Source organism: Cannabis sativa, chromosome 4 (assembly GCF_029168945.1).
Source record: "Cannabis sativa cultivar Pink pepper isolate KNU-18-1 chromosome 4, ASM2916894v1, whole genome shotgun sequence".
NCBI classification, from domain to species: domain Eukaryota; kingdom Viridiplantae; phylum Streptophyta; class Magnoliopsida; order Rosales; family Cannabaceae; genus Cannabis; species Cannabis sativa.
The window spans coordinates 70,858,508-70,871,862 of record NC_083604.1 but is presented as its reverse complement, the minus strand read 5'-3'; the positions used below and the strand labels follow the sequence as shown (position 1 = coordinate 70,871,862).

General features: G+C 32.5%; 1 protein-coding gene across 1 annotated transcript; it reads left to right on the top strand.

Moving 5' to 3' along the window:
- The first annotated feature begins 8,624 nt into the window (after window positions 1–8,624).
- On the top strand, window positions 8,625–12,037 carry LOC115702195 (ADP-ribosylation factor-like protein 8a). The gene is made up of 6 exons (XM_061114871.1): window positions 8,625–9,329; window positions 9,880–9,961; window positions 10,067–10,099; window positions 10,270–10,391; window positions 11,094–11,255; window positions 11,662–12,037. Exons 1-6 carry the CDS (start codon window positions 9,292–9,294, stop codon window positions 11,777–11,779), a joined length of 555 nt encoding a protein of 184 aa, XP_060970854.1. The 5' UTR covers window positions 8,625–9,291; the 3' UTR covers window positions 11,780–12,037.
- Window positions 12,038–13,355: the final 1,318 nt, after the last annotated feature.

The window sequence follows — 13,355 nt, the reverse complement described above, 5'->3', positions numbered from 1 at the left end:
AACTTGATGTGAGTAATGAGTTTCTCAATGGCACCTTACATGAAACTGTGTTTATGAAGCAACTAGAAGGCTTGTGGATGAGTCTCGACCTACTAATGCTTATCAATAATTCACAAAGCTATTTATGGACTAAAACAAGCTCCAAGAGCTTGGAACCAAACTTTGAAAGACACTCTAATTTTCCCATTACATGCCCCAACAAACCTCATCAACAAAATTATTTTTGACTTAAACAAGTCTTTTTCATTGAAAGACTTAGGCCATGTTCATTATTTTTTAGGTGTGGAAAGTTTTAGAGACAAATCTAGGATGTAATTGGCCGCAAACTAAGTATATCTAAGATCTACTTGTAAAGCTAAATATGGAGGGAGTAATTAACCGAGTCCTAACCCAATAAGTGCAAACATTAAACTGTTTTTTGAAGAAGGAGAACCATTTGAAGATAAAATCTTGTGTAGAAGTACATTGGGGGCATTACAGTACCTAACTTTGACAAGACTTGATATGGCTTTCATCATTAACAAACTAAGTCAGTTTATTCATGCTCCAAACAACATACACTTGGGTGCTTGTAAAAAGTTAATGAGGTATCTAAAAGGCACTATCTTACATGGTCTTCATATTACACCAATGAGCACTCTAGCTCTTGAAGGTTACTCAGATGCTGATTAGGCATCTTGTGTGGATGACAGAAAGAGTACTGGTGGATATGTTATATTTTTTTGGAGGAAATCCTGGTCTCATGGTCTACCAAGAAACAACATGTTGTGGCTCGATCTACCACTAAAAATTCTAAGCCCTTGCCAATGCAGCTGCAGAAATCAAGTGGTTGATGTTAGAAAAATAATTACAATACAATAATAAATTGATAACACCTGAGGCGTGCAAACAAGACACTGTCCTTAAGGATTTACAAAGTAATCCCCCAGGATTCAACAGGTCTTCTGATTACAATGAAAGAACCAGGAAAACAGAAACAGCAGAAATATAATAACCCAGCCAAGAACAATTATATATATAATATGTACTATATAAATAAGTTATATATGTTGTATATAATATATGTGTGATACGGTGTGTATATGATACTGTATATATGTGATACTTCCCCATGCAATACCCTTAAGTATCTATATATATTTACACGCATGTAGAGCACTAACGTCACAAAAGACGTTGCTCATATTTTTGAGAAGATAGTGGGTGTGGTTGCTAGTTTATAGGAAATACAATAGTTCAATATATTATCAAGTCAAATAAAAGAATGAGCCACGTCCTTGTTTCTTTTGAAATATATATATTTATGTAATATTATAAATATACACATATATTTATATCTTACAACAATCCCCCACATATTTCAAAAGAAAGTTTATAAAAAATTAATTTTTGCTGGGTAAAATATATGAGTGTAAAATGCTTTGAATTTGGTGTCTTTTGGACTATGAACCAGTTCTAGAAAGATAAGACACAATAAATAGAATATTAGTGAAACATTTAGTTTCTATGAACCAATACTCTTTAATATAAATTATAATCTTATCAATCACTTTACACCCCCACTATTTTTGCTGTTTGGCGCGGTGTTGCGCAAATAGGCCGTTCGCGTGCCTAGTAATTCATGAGTGCTCTAGAAATTATGCCACAATTTCATAGGAGCGGCCCCACTCCACACTCATATAGGTGATTTCATCAAGTATATACTGCATATAATACACCATCCATAATGGATTTGAAATTCACTAAGAGCACAGTAGCTCATCCTCACAATTATGCAGTCTAGCACTTCTCACACATAGGAAGGGACAAAAATTAGTGCTAGCAGTATTAGCAAGCAACTTGTTGTTACCCATATGAACCTTATTCATGGGATCTCCAATAGAAAAGGCTGGGTTACTATCACTGCTAATATCTTAAATAGGCTTAAGTCCCATTCCCTTCGATGTTTCATTAATTAATTTTCTACCCAATGGTTTATTCAGAGGATCGGCCAAATTCACTTCTGACTTCACATAATCAATGGATATAGATCCATCTTTTAGCAGCTGCTTGATCACTTCATGTCTTAGACGAATATGTCTATTCTTACCATTGAAGGTTTTATTCTTTGCAATAGCAATAGCTGCTTGGCAATCACAATGCAAAAACACAGAAGGTGTTGGTTTTATACCCAATGGAATATTAGCTAAGAAGTTTTTCAACCACTCAGCCTCATTTCCAGCTGACTCTAGAGCTACAAATTCAGACTCCATAATGGATTTTGCAATAATAGTTTGTTTGGTTGATTTCCAAGAAACTGCACCTCCACCTAGAGTGAATATGTAACCACTAGTGGATTTTATCTCATCTGAATCTGAGATCCAGTTAGCATCACTGTAGCCTTCTAATACAGCGGGAAATCCACTATACAGGATACCATAATTCATGGTTCCTCTCAAATATTTCATCAGTCTGACTATTGCAGCCCAATGATCACGATTGGGATTGTGTGTATATCTACTCAATCTGCATACTGCATAAGCTATGTCAGGTCGAGAGAAATTCATTAAATGCATCAAACTCCCAATAATTTGTGCATATTCAGATTGAGCAATAGGCTCTCCCAAGTTTTTCTTTAATTGAGTATTAGCATCATAAGGGGTACTCACAGGTGTGACATCAAAATGTCCAAACTTCTTAAGAAGTTTCTCAATGTAATGTTCTTGTGATAGCATTATACTATCACCCTTCCTTATGATTTTGACACCCAATATCACACTTGCTTCACCCATATCTTTCATATCAAATTTGGAAGCAAGGAAAGCTTTGGTATTAAGTATAATGTCAATATTAGTACCAAAAATAAGCATATCATCCACATAAAGGCTAATTATTACACACTCGTTATCAATAAATTTAGTATATATGCATTTATCAACCTCTAAGGAAGAAATCCATCACATATTAACACATGATCCAACTTCTCATACCATTGTTTAGGAGCTTGTTTTAGGCCATATAAAGATTTTAACAATTTGCACACTTTATTCTCTTCACCATAAACAACACATCCTTCAGGTTGCACCATATAAATTTCTTCTTCTAAATCACCATTTAAGAAAGCAGTTTTAACATCCATTTGATGAATCAAAAGTTTATGGACAGAAGCTAAAGCAATTAAAACTCGAATTGAAGCAATTCTAGCAACAAGAGCAAAAGTGTCAAAATAATCAACATTTTCTTTTTTAGTAAAACCTTTTGCAACCAATCTAGCTTTAAATTTATCAATAGACCCATCTGGATTATATTTTTTCTTGAAAATCCACTTACAACCAATAGGTTTAACTCCAGGAGGTAAGTCAACCAAAATCCAAGTTTTATTTTTAATAAGGGAATCAATTTCAGTATTAATTGCTGCATTCCAAAATGATGAATCAGATGAAGAAATAGCTTCAAGAAAGGTTAAAGGATCACTTTCAATGTATAAAAATCATTTCCAAAAGAAGTTTCTTTCCTTTGCCTTTTGCTTTTTCTATGCTCTTCAGAAGAATTTTCAAAATTATTTTCAGCAGGCACATGAGAAATTGACTCATTTTTCAAAGGAAAAATATTTTCAAAAAATTCAGCATTCTTTATTTCAATAATAGTATTACAATCAAGCACATCACTTTTCACAACAAGAAATCTATAAGCAAGGCTATGATTAGCATAAACAATGAACATGCAATCAGAAGTTTTAGAGCCTAATTTTCTTTTCTTAGGATCAGGTAACAAAACTTTTGCTAGACACCCCCACACTTTTAAATATTTTAAATTAGGCTTGTATCCCTTCCATAGCTCATAAGGAGACTTACCTGTTTTCTTATATGGAATTCTATTTTGTAAATGACAAGCAGATAAGATAGTTTCACCCCAAAGGTTATTAGGTGCAGAAGAACTAATAAGCATTGCATTCATCATTTCTTTCAAAGTTCTATTTTTTCGTTCTGCAACTCCATTTGATTCAGGAGAATATGGAGGAGTTACTTCATGAATTATGCCTTCTTTTTCACACAAATCATTTATTGAAAGATATTTACCTCCACGATCAGATCTAACTCTCTTAATCTTTTTATTTAATTGATTTTCTACTTCAGCTTTATAAGATAAAAATATATTAAATGCTTCATCTTTATTTCTAAGTAAATATACCTTAGCATATCTAGAAAAATCATCTATAAAAGTCACATAATATTTTTTACCACCTCTATTCATAGTTTGTTTTAAATCTCCCAAGTCAGTGTGAATTAAACTTAACAATTCAGATTCTCTTTGAACAGATTTACAAGATTTCTTAGTTAATTTAGCTTCAACACAAATTTCACATTTATTTACACTAGAATTATTAACTCCAGAAATTGACCAAGAGATTGCATTTTATTTATATAACTAACACTAACATGTCCTAATCTAGCATGCCATAAATCAATAGAATCAACCAAGTAAGCAGAAGAAGATGCATTCTCATTGATAACATCAGAAACATTCAATACAAAAAGACCTTGATTACAATAGTCTTTCCCCACAAATATATTATTTTTGGTCATTACAATCTTGTCAGATTCAAATGACACCTTAACTCCAACCTTTCCTAATAGAGCCACAGAAATTAAATTTGCTCTTATATTAGGAACATGAAGTACATCATTTAGAGCCAAAGTCTTGCCAGATGTGAGTTTAAGAACAACTTTTCTTTTACCAAGAACTTGAGCAGTTCGAGAATCACCAAGATAAACATGTTCTTCACCATCCCCTACTGGTTTGTAGGAGGAAAAGACATCTTTGTTAGCACAAATATGTCTGGTAGCACCAGAGTCTACCACCCATTCTTTCACATTGGCCACTAGATAAGCTTGAGAAATGACCGCAGCAATAATATCATCTCCTTCTACCAAATTTGCATTTGGTTTAGGAGGATTGTCATTTCTCACTCTTTTTCTACATTGAGGTGCATGATGACCTGGCTTTCCACAAACAAAACAACTCCCTTTTTTCTTAAAGGTAGTGGTGTTATTAGCTTTAGGCTTGTAAACAGAGTTATTTGAATGATTGGGTTTGTTAGCATACCTTTTATTTTTGTTTTGTGTTTGTACCAGATTCGCCTTTGCTGCCATTTCTCTCGCTTTGGTAGTTTGGAGTTCCTTGCGGTTAGTATCTGCAAGGGACAGCTGCTTATGTTTGTGCTTTAGGTGACTCTTATATTCTTTCCACGATTCAGGAAGCCTTTCAACTAATAATCCAGTCAAAAAAATTTCTGGTAGGATAATGCTCTCTGCCTTGAGATCTTCATTGAGTTTGTGATACTCATTAATCTGAGCCTTGATGTCTTTGTTATCCTCCATCCTTCAACGATCAAGATTGCCAACCACGAACTTTTGTTTTCCAGCATCTTCAGCAATGTACTTTCCAATCATAGAGTTCCATATCTCCTTGGCTTCCTTATAAGAGCAGTAGACATCAAACAAATCATTAGAAAGTGTACACAAAATTGTGTGTCTACATACCTTATTGGCATGAGTCCAAGCATCGGTATTAGTGTTTGTTTTCTCTTCAGAGAGTGCCCATGCAACAACATGTATATCAAGGAGTGAGAAGACTCTTTCTTGCCATCTTTTGAAAAATTGACCATCAAACATTTCTATTTTCGAAATGTCAAGAAATGGCTTGGAGTATGGAACAACAGCAGCAGATGAAGAAGGAGCAGAAAGATTGATTGCTCCAATACCAGATGATATATCTCCATTAATGGCAGCGGTGACAGAGGGAGTACCACCAATGGGAAGAGAACCTGAGGTATTATCAACAGCAGCAGCAGTAGTAGCATTGTGATCCATAAATCCTTAAGATTGTTAGAAAAATAATTACAATACAATAATAAACTGATAACACCTGAGGCGTGCAAACAAGACATTGTCCTTAAAGATTTACAAAGTAATCCCCCAGGATTCAACAGGTCTTCTGATTACAATGAAAGAACCAGGAAAACAGAAACATCAGAAATATAATAACCCAGCCAAGAACAATTATATATATAATATGTACTATATAAATAAGTTATATATGTTGTATATAATATATGTGCGATACAGTGTATATACGATACTGTATATATGTGATACTTCCTCATGCAATACCCTTAAGTATCTATATATATATACACGCATGTAGAGCACTAACGTCACAAAAGACGTTGCTCATATTTTTGAGAAGATAGTGGGTGTGGTTGCTAGTTTATAAGAAATGCAATAGTTCAATATATTACCAAGTCAAATAAAAGAATGAGCCACGTCCTTGTTTCTTTTGAAATATATATATATATGTAATATTATAAATATACACATATATTTATATCTTACAACAGATGTCCCCGCTTTCAAAACTTCACATCAACACTTCATAATTTCTTATTCTATGGGTGGATAATTAAAGTGCTATTGCAATTGCAGAAAATTCTATGTTCCATGCAAGGTCTAATCATATTGAGATTAATTTACACTTTGTTAGAGAGCATATTTTATCCAAGCAAATGTTAGTCAGATATGTACCAATGATCAAATTGCAAATCTTCTTACAAAATCTTTATCAATAGACAAGTTTTTGTACCTAAGATCCAAACTCATGTCAGATACACAGGGGGATGTTAACCAATTTTTAGGGTCTGTGACCTAACTAATTGTTATGACAGTTAATAGTCAATTATATTGGTTAGTGTATTAGTCTTGAGTTGTTAAGAGCATGTTTGGTATTGTTTTCTGTTTTTTGTTTTCAAAAAATTGCTTTTAGAAATGAGAATAAAAAATAGTTTTTGAAGTTTTTAAAAATAAGTCATGTTTGGTTAGTATTTTTTAAAAGCAATATTAACCAAACAAGGCCAAATTGTTTTAAAAAAATAAGGCCAAACAAGCCAAATTGTTTTCAAAAAATAATTTTTTGTTTTCAAAAACAAAAAACAGTTTTTTAGTTATAATGTCAAACATGCACTAAGCTGTTACATTTTTTGTTTTGAATCTTTTTTTTTTTTTTTGAAATTTTTTTTGTTTTGAATTTTGGTGTGTAATCTTTGTTCATATAAATAAAGGGCTAAGCTAACTCTATTGAGTTAATGCTTTCATTCAATTCTTGCTTTCTCTGTTCTTTTCTTCTTCCACTTTTGCTCTCTAGCTAATCACACAATGTATTTACCTTTTTCATGTTTAGTTTTGGGGTGGTGAGGGAAACTTTATAATCTATTATTGTGGTGTACACGTTGAAATATTATATTATTCACAATGCAATATGTTAAATCATTTTTAATTTCATCAAAACTTGCATTTTTTTTTCTGTGAAAAACTTGCATCACTTGGTCGAGTGAAATTGACATTACAAGGCTAGAAACCACACCACGTGTTAACTTGCATCACAGTATTTGATGATGAATGATACATTTGTGTATTTTATTGTTTTATTTTAGAATATAATTCTCTTCTAAAGATTGTGGAATTCTTTATTTAATTTTTTTTTTCAATTTCATTTATTAAGGGAACCAAACCCAATAATTATTCTAATTAATTTAAAGTCGGTCATGATTGTGTTCTACTTTTTTAAATGCAAAAGATTTCAACAAATTCTGACCTTGTGGCTATATGCAACAAAGCTTTATTCAAGTATACAACCCTTTTGGTGACACTTCACAACAATATGATTCTACTTTCAACTCAAAACTAATTAAATACAACCCCATTTAAAAGTAGTGATGAACTAAGAACTTAAAACTTCCAACAAATAATTAACAGAAAATAAAAATGTCTTCTTGGCTACTTATATTAGACTTAAAAGATTTACTCAATTTATTAATTATTATTTTGGCTAATTAGGATTTTTGTCCTCTGAAATTTGACATGTACCAAATCATGTCCCTGAATTTTTAGGGTCGTTAAAAATGCCCTGAACTATTGAGATGATTAGATTTAAAGAATTTTGTTTAATTTCATTCAATTTTATTATTTTAGTGATTATTTATGTACTAAATCATGCTCCCCAAACTTTATATCTACTAAATTATGCCCCTCGAACTTTGACATGTACTAAATTGTGTCCCTTGAACTTTCATCCTTGTTAGATTTTTTAATTAAAATTGGAAAAAAATTCTTAAATTCAGACATCTCCATAGTTCAAGGAATATTTTTAACGATTTTAAAAATTCAAAGAAGATAATTTGATACATGTGAAAGTGAAAGATACAATAGTCCTCCTAAGTAGCCTATTATTTTTAGCAATTCAAATATTGTTTTTGATTTATTCTTGCTTGAAATTCCATTGAACTAAATCAAAAAGTCTGATCATAATATTATCCTTAATAAAATATTGCCGCCACCACCATCAATTATTGCCAGCTCAAATCCAAGGTTGTACATACAAGTGGCAATGTCCCATTGGTTCGTGTAAGGAGTACACCGTTGGCCCTTTTTTTTTTAAGTAAAAAACTCCTTTAGTTCTACTTCTAACAATAGGGATATTTGAAATCTTGTTGTCAGAGCTCACGCGCCAATCAATGTCCTACAACCCTCACCCACCAACTATATCCACGCCCATTAGTACGTGTATTTCACTCGCGCCATCCGAGAAATTAAAATAATGCTCAACTAATCCCCTCCGAGTTTCACTTACTACTCACGGTACCGGACGGAGACGAAACTCGCGGCTTCCCGTAAACTCTACACACCGTCAGATTAGGACAATTAATTCAACGGTGTAGATCTCACTGATAAATCGGCCAAACGATGTCGTTTTCGACTGGAAAACAAACATTATTTGCTAATATTTTTCTAATCTGCTAATAATGTTATAGACACCTAATTTTTAGCACCACATATAATTCAGATTTTTCACTTAAATCTAATTTTAAAAGTGTCTAATAATTCAACGTTTAGCGTTGTGCTAAAATATTTCTGTTAATTTTTTAAAAAATAGATTTATTTTTTATTTTTTTGAATTTATTTTTTATTTTAATTTTAATCTTAATTTTAATTATTGTGGAGTATTACCGTACCGTATGGAACCGTAGAGTATGGGGGATATAAATACGTAGAAGGAAAATACGGTAAATGGAGTAACGAGGGAAAGAGAAGAGAGGGAGGAAAGTGCAAAACAAGGGGTCTTTTTATTTTCTCCCAAAGATTGAATAGAGAGAGGTCCTTCTGAGGTCAGACTGTTTGGATAGATCTCTCTCTTTCTGAGAAAATTTTGATAATCAGAGATCTCTATCTTCTTCTTCTTCTTCTTCTCTGATCATCGATGGGTTTGTGGGAAGCTTTTCTCAATTGGCTTCGAAGGTTACTTTTTTCTTTCTTTTTCTATGTTTAATCACTCTTCTTTTATTCCTATGTTGTTTGGATTAATACTGTGTAAAAATTCGACGCTAATCTTGATCAATAATATATTTTGATTCTGTAATAGAGCGTGGTTTGTTGTTGGGGAAGATTATCTATTGTTGTGCTTTACTTTTGTTCTTCTTTTAGAGTTTCCCTGGATAAATAGTGAAAAATTGCTAGAAAAACAAAAGCTCTCATTTCATAATGTGAAATTTTTGAGTATAATGGAATGTTGCTTAAGCACAATGATTTATGTTTGGCCTGGAAGTTATAGTTATTTTTTTTTCTTCCGTTTTTTTTTTCAATTATATAAATCTTTGTGAGTTGTTTTGTACAGGATATCTAAAAAGCGAACTAATGAATTTTATTTGGTTTTGAGTACTAATTGGTTGATTGTGGTTAGGTTAGAATGCTGTGTCTTTAGTGTTCTTCATAATCTGTTTTTTGGTATTTTAACTTCTAAGATTGCAGCCAGTGCTTGTTTTTAATTATATTGTATATGCATATGCAGCCTCTTTTTCAAACAGGAAATGGAGCTATCCTTGATTGGACTTCAGAACGCTGGAAAGACTTCTCTTGTAAATGTCGTGGCGGTAAGTAAATCAACTTCTATCAATGTATTTGGGATTACCCTTTTTCCCTATTTTACTGGTTTAGATGTTTGGACTCATAATTTTGATGGCTTTTTTTTTCTTCAGACTGGTGGATACAGCGAAGACATGATCCCCACAGTGAGTTTTCATTTGTAAAGTTTTAGCATTTGTTTTGCTTGTTTCTGTTATGCATTGTTTCATCAACTGCTAGCTATTGATTATATTATATTAATTCTTTTTTCTTTTCTTTTTTATGAATGCTTCAAAGCTATCCAAGGCAAGGTTGACTCACACTTTTAACTTTTCAGGTTGGATTTAATATGAGGAAGGTAACAAAAGGAAATGTTACTATAAAGTTGTGGGATCTCGGAGGTCAACCTAGATTCCGCAGCATGTGGGAGCGATATTGTCGTGCAGTTTCTGCTATTGTGTATGGACTAAACTTCTTATGTCTTTTTAACTTTACAAAAGAGTATACTACAATTTTTGTCAGGAACAGATTGCTACTTGTGTTACATAATCTATTTTATGTTACCTTCTTTTTTAAACTTGCTTTCATTATAATTATAGTACTACTCTCGAAATCTAGTTGCCATCAGAATGCACTAGGTTGAGCTTTTTTTTACTGGTAACTTTAAAATTGATGAGTAGATATTTTGATAGAAGAAAATTGTTGTTGCTTGCTTGAATACCTTCACGTGTTATTTAGTTATTTGAATGAGATAGCCACATTCCTATAAATCATGTTTCTAGGACAAGAATGTACCATTAACGTTGCTGAGCATGATTGCATGAGCACGGGGAAGATGCAAACAAGATTTTCATAATGCTAATATTTGATTATAGTACGAGTTGCTATTATAGTGTCATAGCTTAATACTGCCTTGGTCTGCAAATTTATTTTATTATATGTGTTGCCTAATTGATTACATTGAATGGTTGAGATTTTGGGAAGCTCTGTTGAGTTGAGTGGTTACTAGTTGTCATTTTGTTCGTTGTGTGTAATAAACTTTTAGCTGACAGTAATGTATGGACCGGACAGGAGTCTTGCCACCAGTGTTACAATGATATTTTTAGTGAAAGTAATATTATATTATGTGATAAGATAAAATGTTCTTCTAGGTTTGTGCAGTTATGTTGTTGATGCTGCTGATCCCGATAACTTGAGCACCTCAAAAAGTGAACTTCATGATTTATTGAGCAAGCCTTCATTGAGCGGTATCCCGTTGCTGGTTTTAGGGAATAAGATTGACAAACCAGGAGCTCTATCGAAGCAGGCTTTGACTGATGAAATGTAAGATAGACTTGGCTTTTATGATTAAAAATTTAAGAACCTTCATTAATATGTCTATTTCAGTAAGTTGAATTTGTTTAGGGAGCTAGGTAGGTAGGATGGTTTGACTGGAAGATCAGAGTGGTTTGACAGAAATCCCTCCTTCCCAATAGGGTATATGGATAAAATCCTGAAAAGAAGTGAAACTTATTCTTGTGCGTGTTGACATTCCACATGTTGCAATACATGTGTTGTGGTGCCCAAGTAATGCCAATTTGGAGAAAATTAAAAAAAAATGAATTAAAATAGAAAGCTGTTTTTGGACTGCTAGTATTTCACAATATGGAGTTCCATCCTAATAGAATCTAGTTTTAAACTAATATTATTCAATGCTTTGACTTACAATAATGGTATGTGGGTTGTGCAGGGGCCTGAAATCGATCACAGATAGAGAAGTTTGTTGCTTCATGATCTCTTGCAAGAACTCAACCAACATAGATTCAGTCATTGACTGGCTTGTAAAGCATTCAAAATCAAAGAACTAAGATGGGTTGTCTTCTCTATTCTTCCGTTTTCATGTGTCATAATTTTCTGAAAGATTAATTCATGGATTTGTTGGTGAGTGAGATTCACATCATCTAACTTGGTTGTGATCTTTGTTCCTTAGCTTTTCCTACATTCTCAGCTGTATCATATATTACTAAGTTACTGAGCTCCATGTCTAATTTAGTCGTGATGCTCTCTCCATCACCCATGGTATATTTGTCCAACTTGTGAAAATGATCTCCTGAAACTTTTTGAAATGATTTCTTTGATTACATAGATTTTAAGCTGAAGTATGTCATTTTACTAGTTTAATTAATAGCGTTGAGTAATATATGAAATGGTTATAAACTAAGGACAAAGGAAAGTAAGTGAAAAAGATTTTTAACAAATTATATGTCATCAGCAATATCCTTTTTAAAAATGTTATTTATTCTTTGGCCCATCTAAGAGGAGTAGATGGCTCTGCCACTGCACTAAAATCACCCCTATTTCCAATCAGTAAGAGGGAGGTGGGAGAGAATGGGCGAGCATATCCCATAGTCTCAAGTAAGACACCAAAATGCTGTACTATCTTAATTGAGACACCAAAAGTTATTTATTTTTTTCTTTTTTATTTATGGTTGTGTTATTTGTAGACACAAGAGTTACCTGCAACTTTTTGATAAAAGGGTATTCCCGTTCATGCTCTGTTTTCCATTTAGACGAGAAATTTTCACACGGTTTGTATGGAGAAAATGTGCAATTACTACCTGCAATTACTATGCCAATTTCCTAAAAAAAATTCAAGGACATATCATGACAGCAATACACATTGAACAAACAATAGTTATTTTATTTAGGTGTCTCAATCAAAAAAATACTACAAAATGGTGCATATGCATTTTTTTAATACAAAAACAGAATTCCAATAGTAGTGTAATGTGAACAAAATTTGGTACATATTAAAAGTTATGATAGGAGCATTTCTAAGGGAATGCCTAATAAGTGATACAATCTTACATTTTAACATTTTTTTAATACATGCTTCTCTAAGACTAAGACTCTAATGTAGAATCAAGTGTTAAAATATAACAATACACTTAGGAGTGTAAATGGATCGGGTCGGATTTAATTTGACTATGATCCAACCCGATCATGTTCATGTAATGATCCACCCTGTCCTGCTAGACTAGATATTTGGATCGAATCCGACTTGGGTTATTTGAATTGGGTTCGATTTGGCCCGACTTTAAACTTAGTTTTTTTTTTTAATTGAGTTTCCAAGAGTTTGAGAGCAAGAAACAAAATTTAGGTTACTAGAATCTACTCCTCCAATAGTGAGCCTTCATAAAAACTCTAAATGGAGTTCCCAAGTAAGAGCAATGAGAGATAAAATATATATTTAAGATGGGACTCAAACAAGCCTGAAACCCTTTCAAGAGTCAATAAATCAATTGGAAAATACTATGGGCATTTTACAATTTTGTATACATTATTTTAATTAATTACAAAATATGTGCAAAAAAAACTTATTATTATTTTCTTATACATTTTTATATATAATTAAAAACTTTTTTTCAATTTCTTTTATAATAT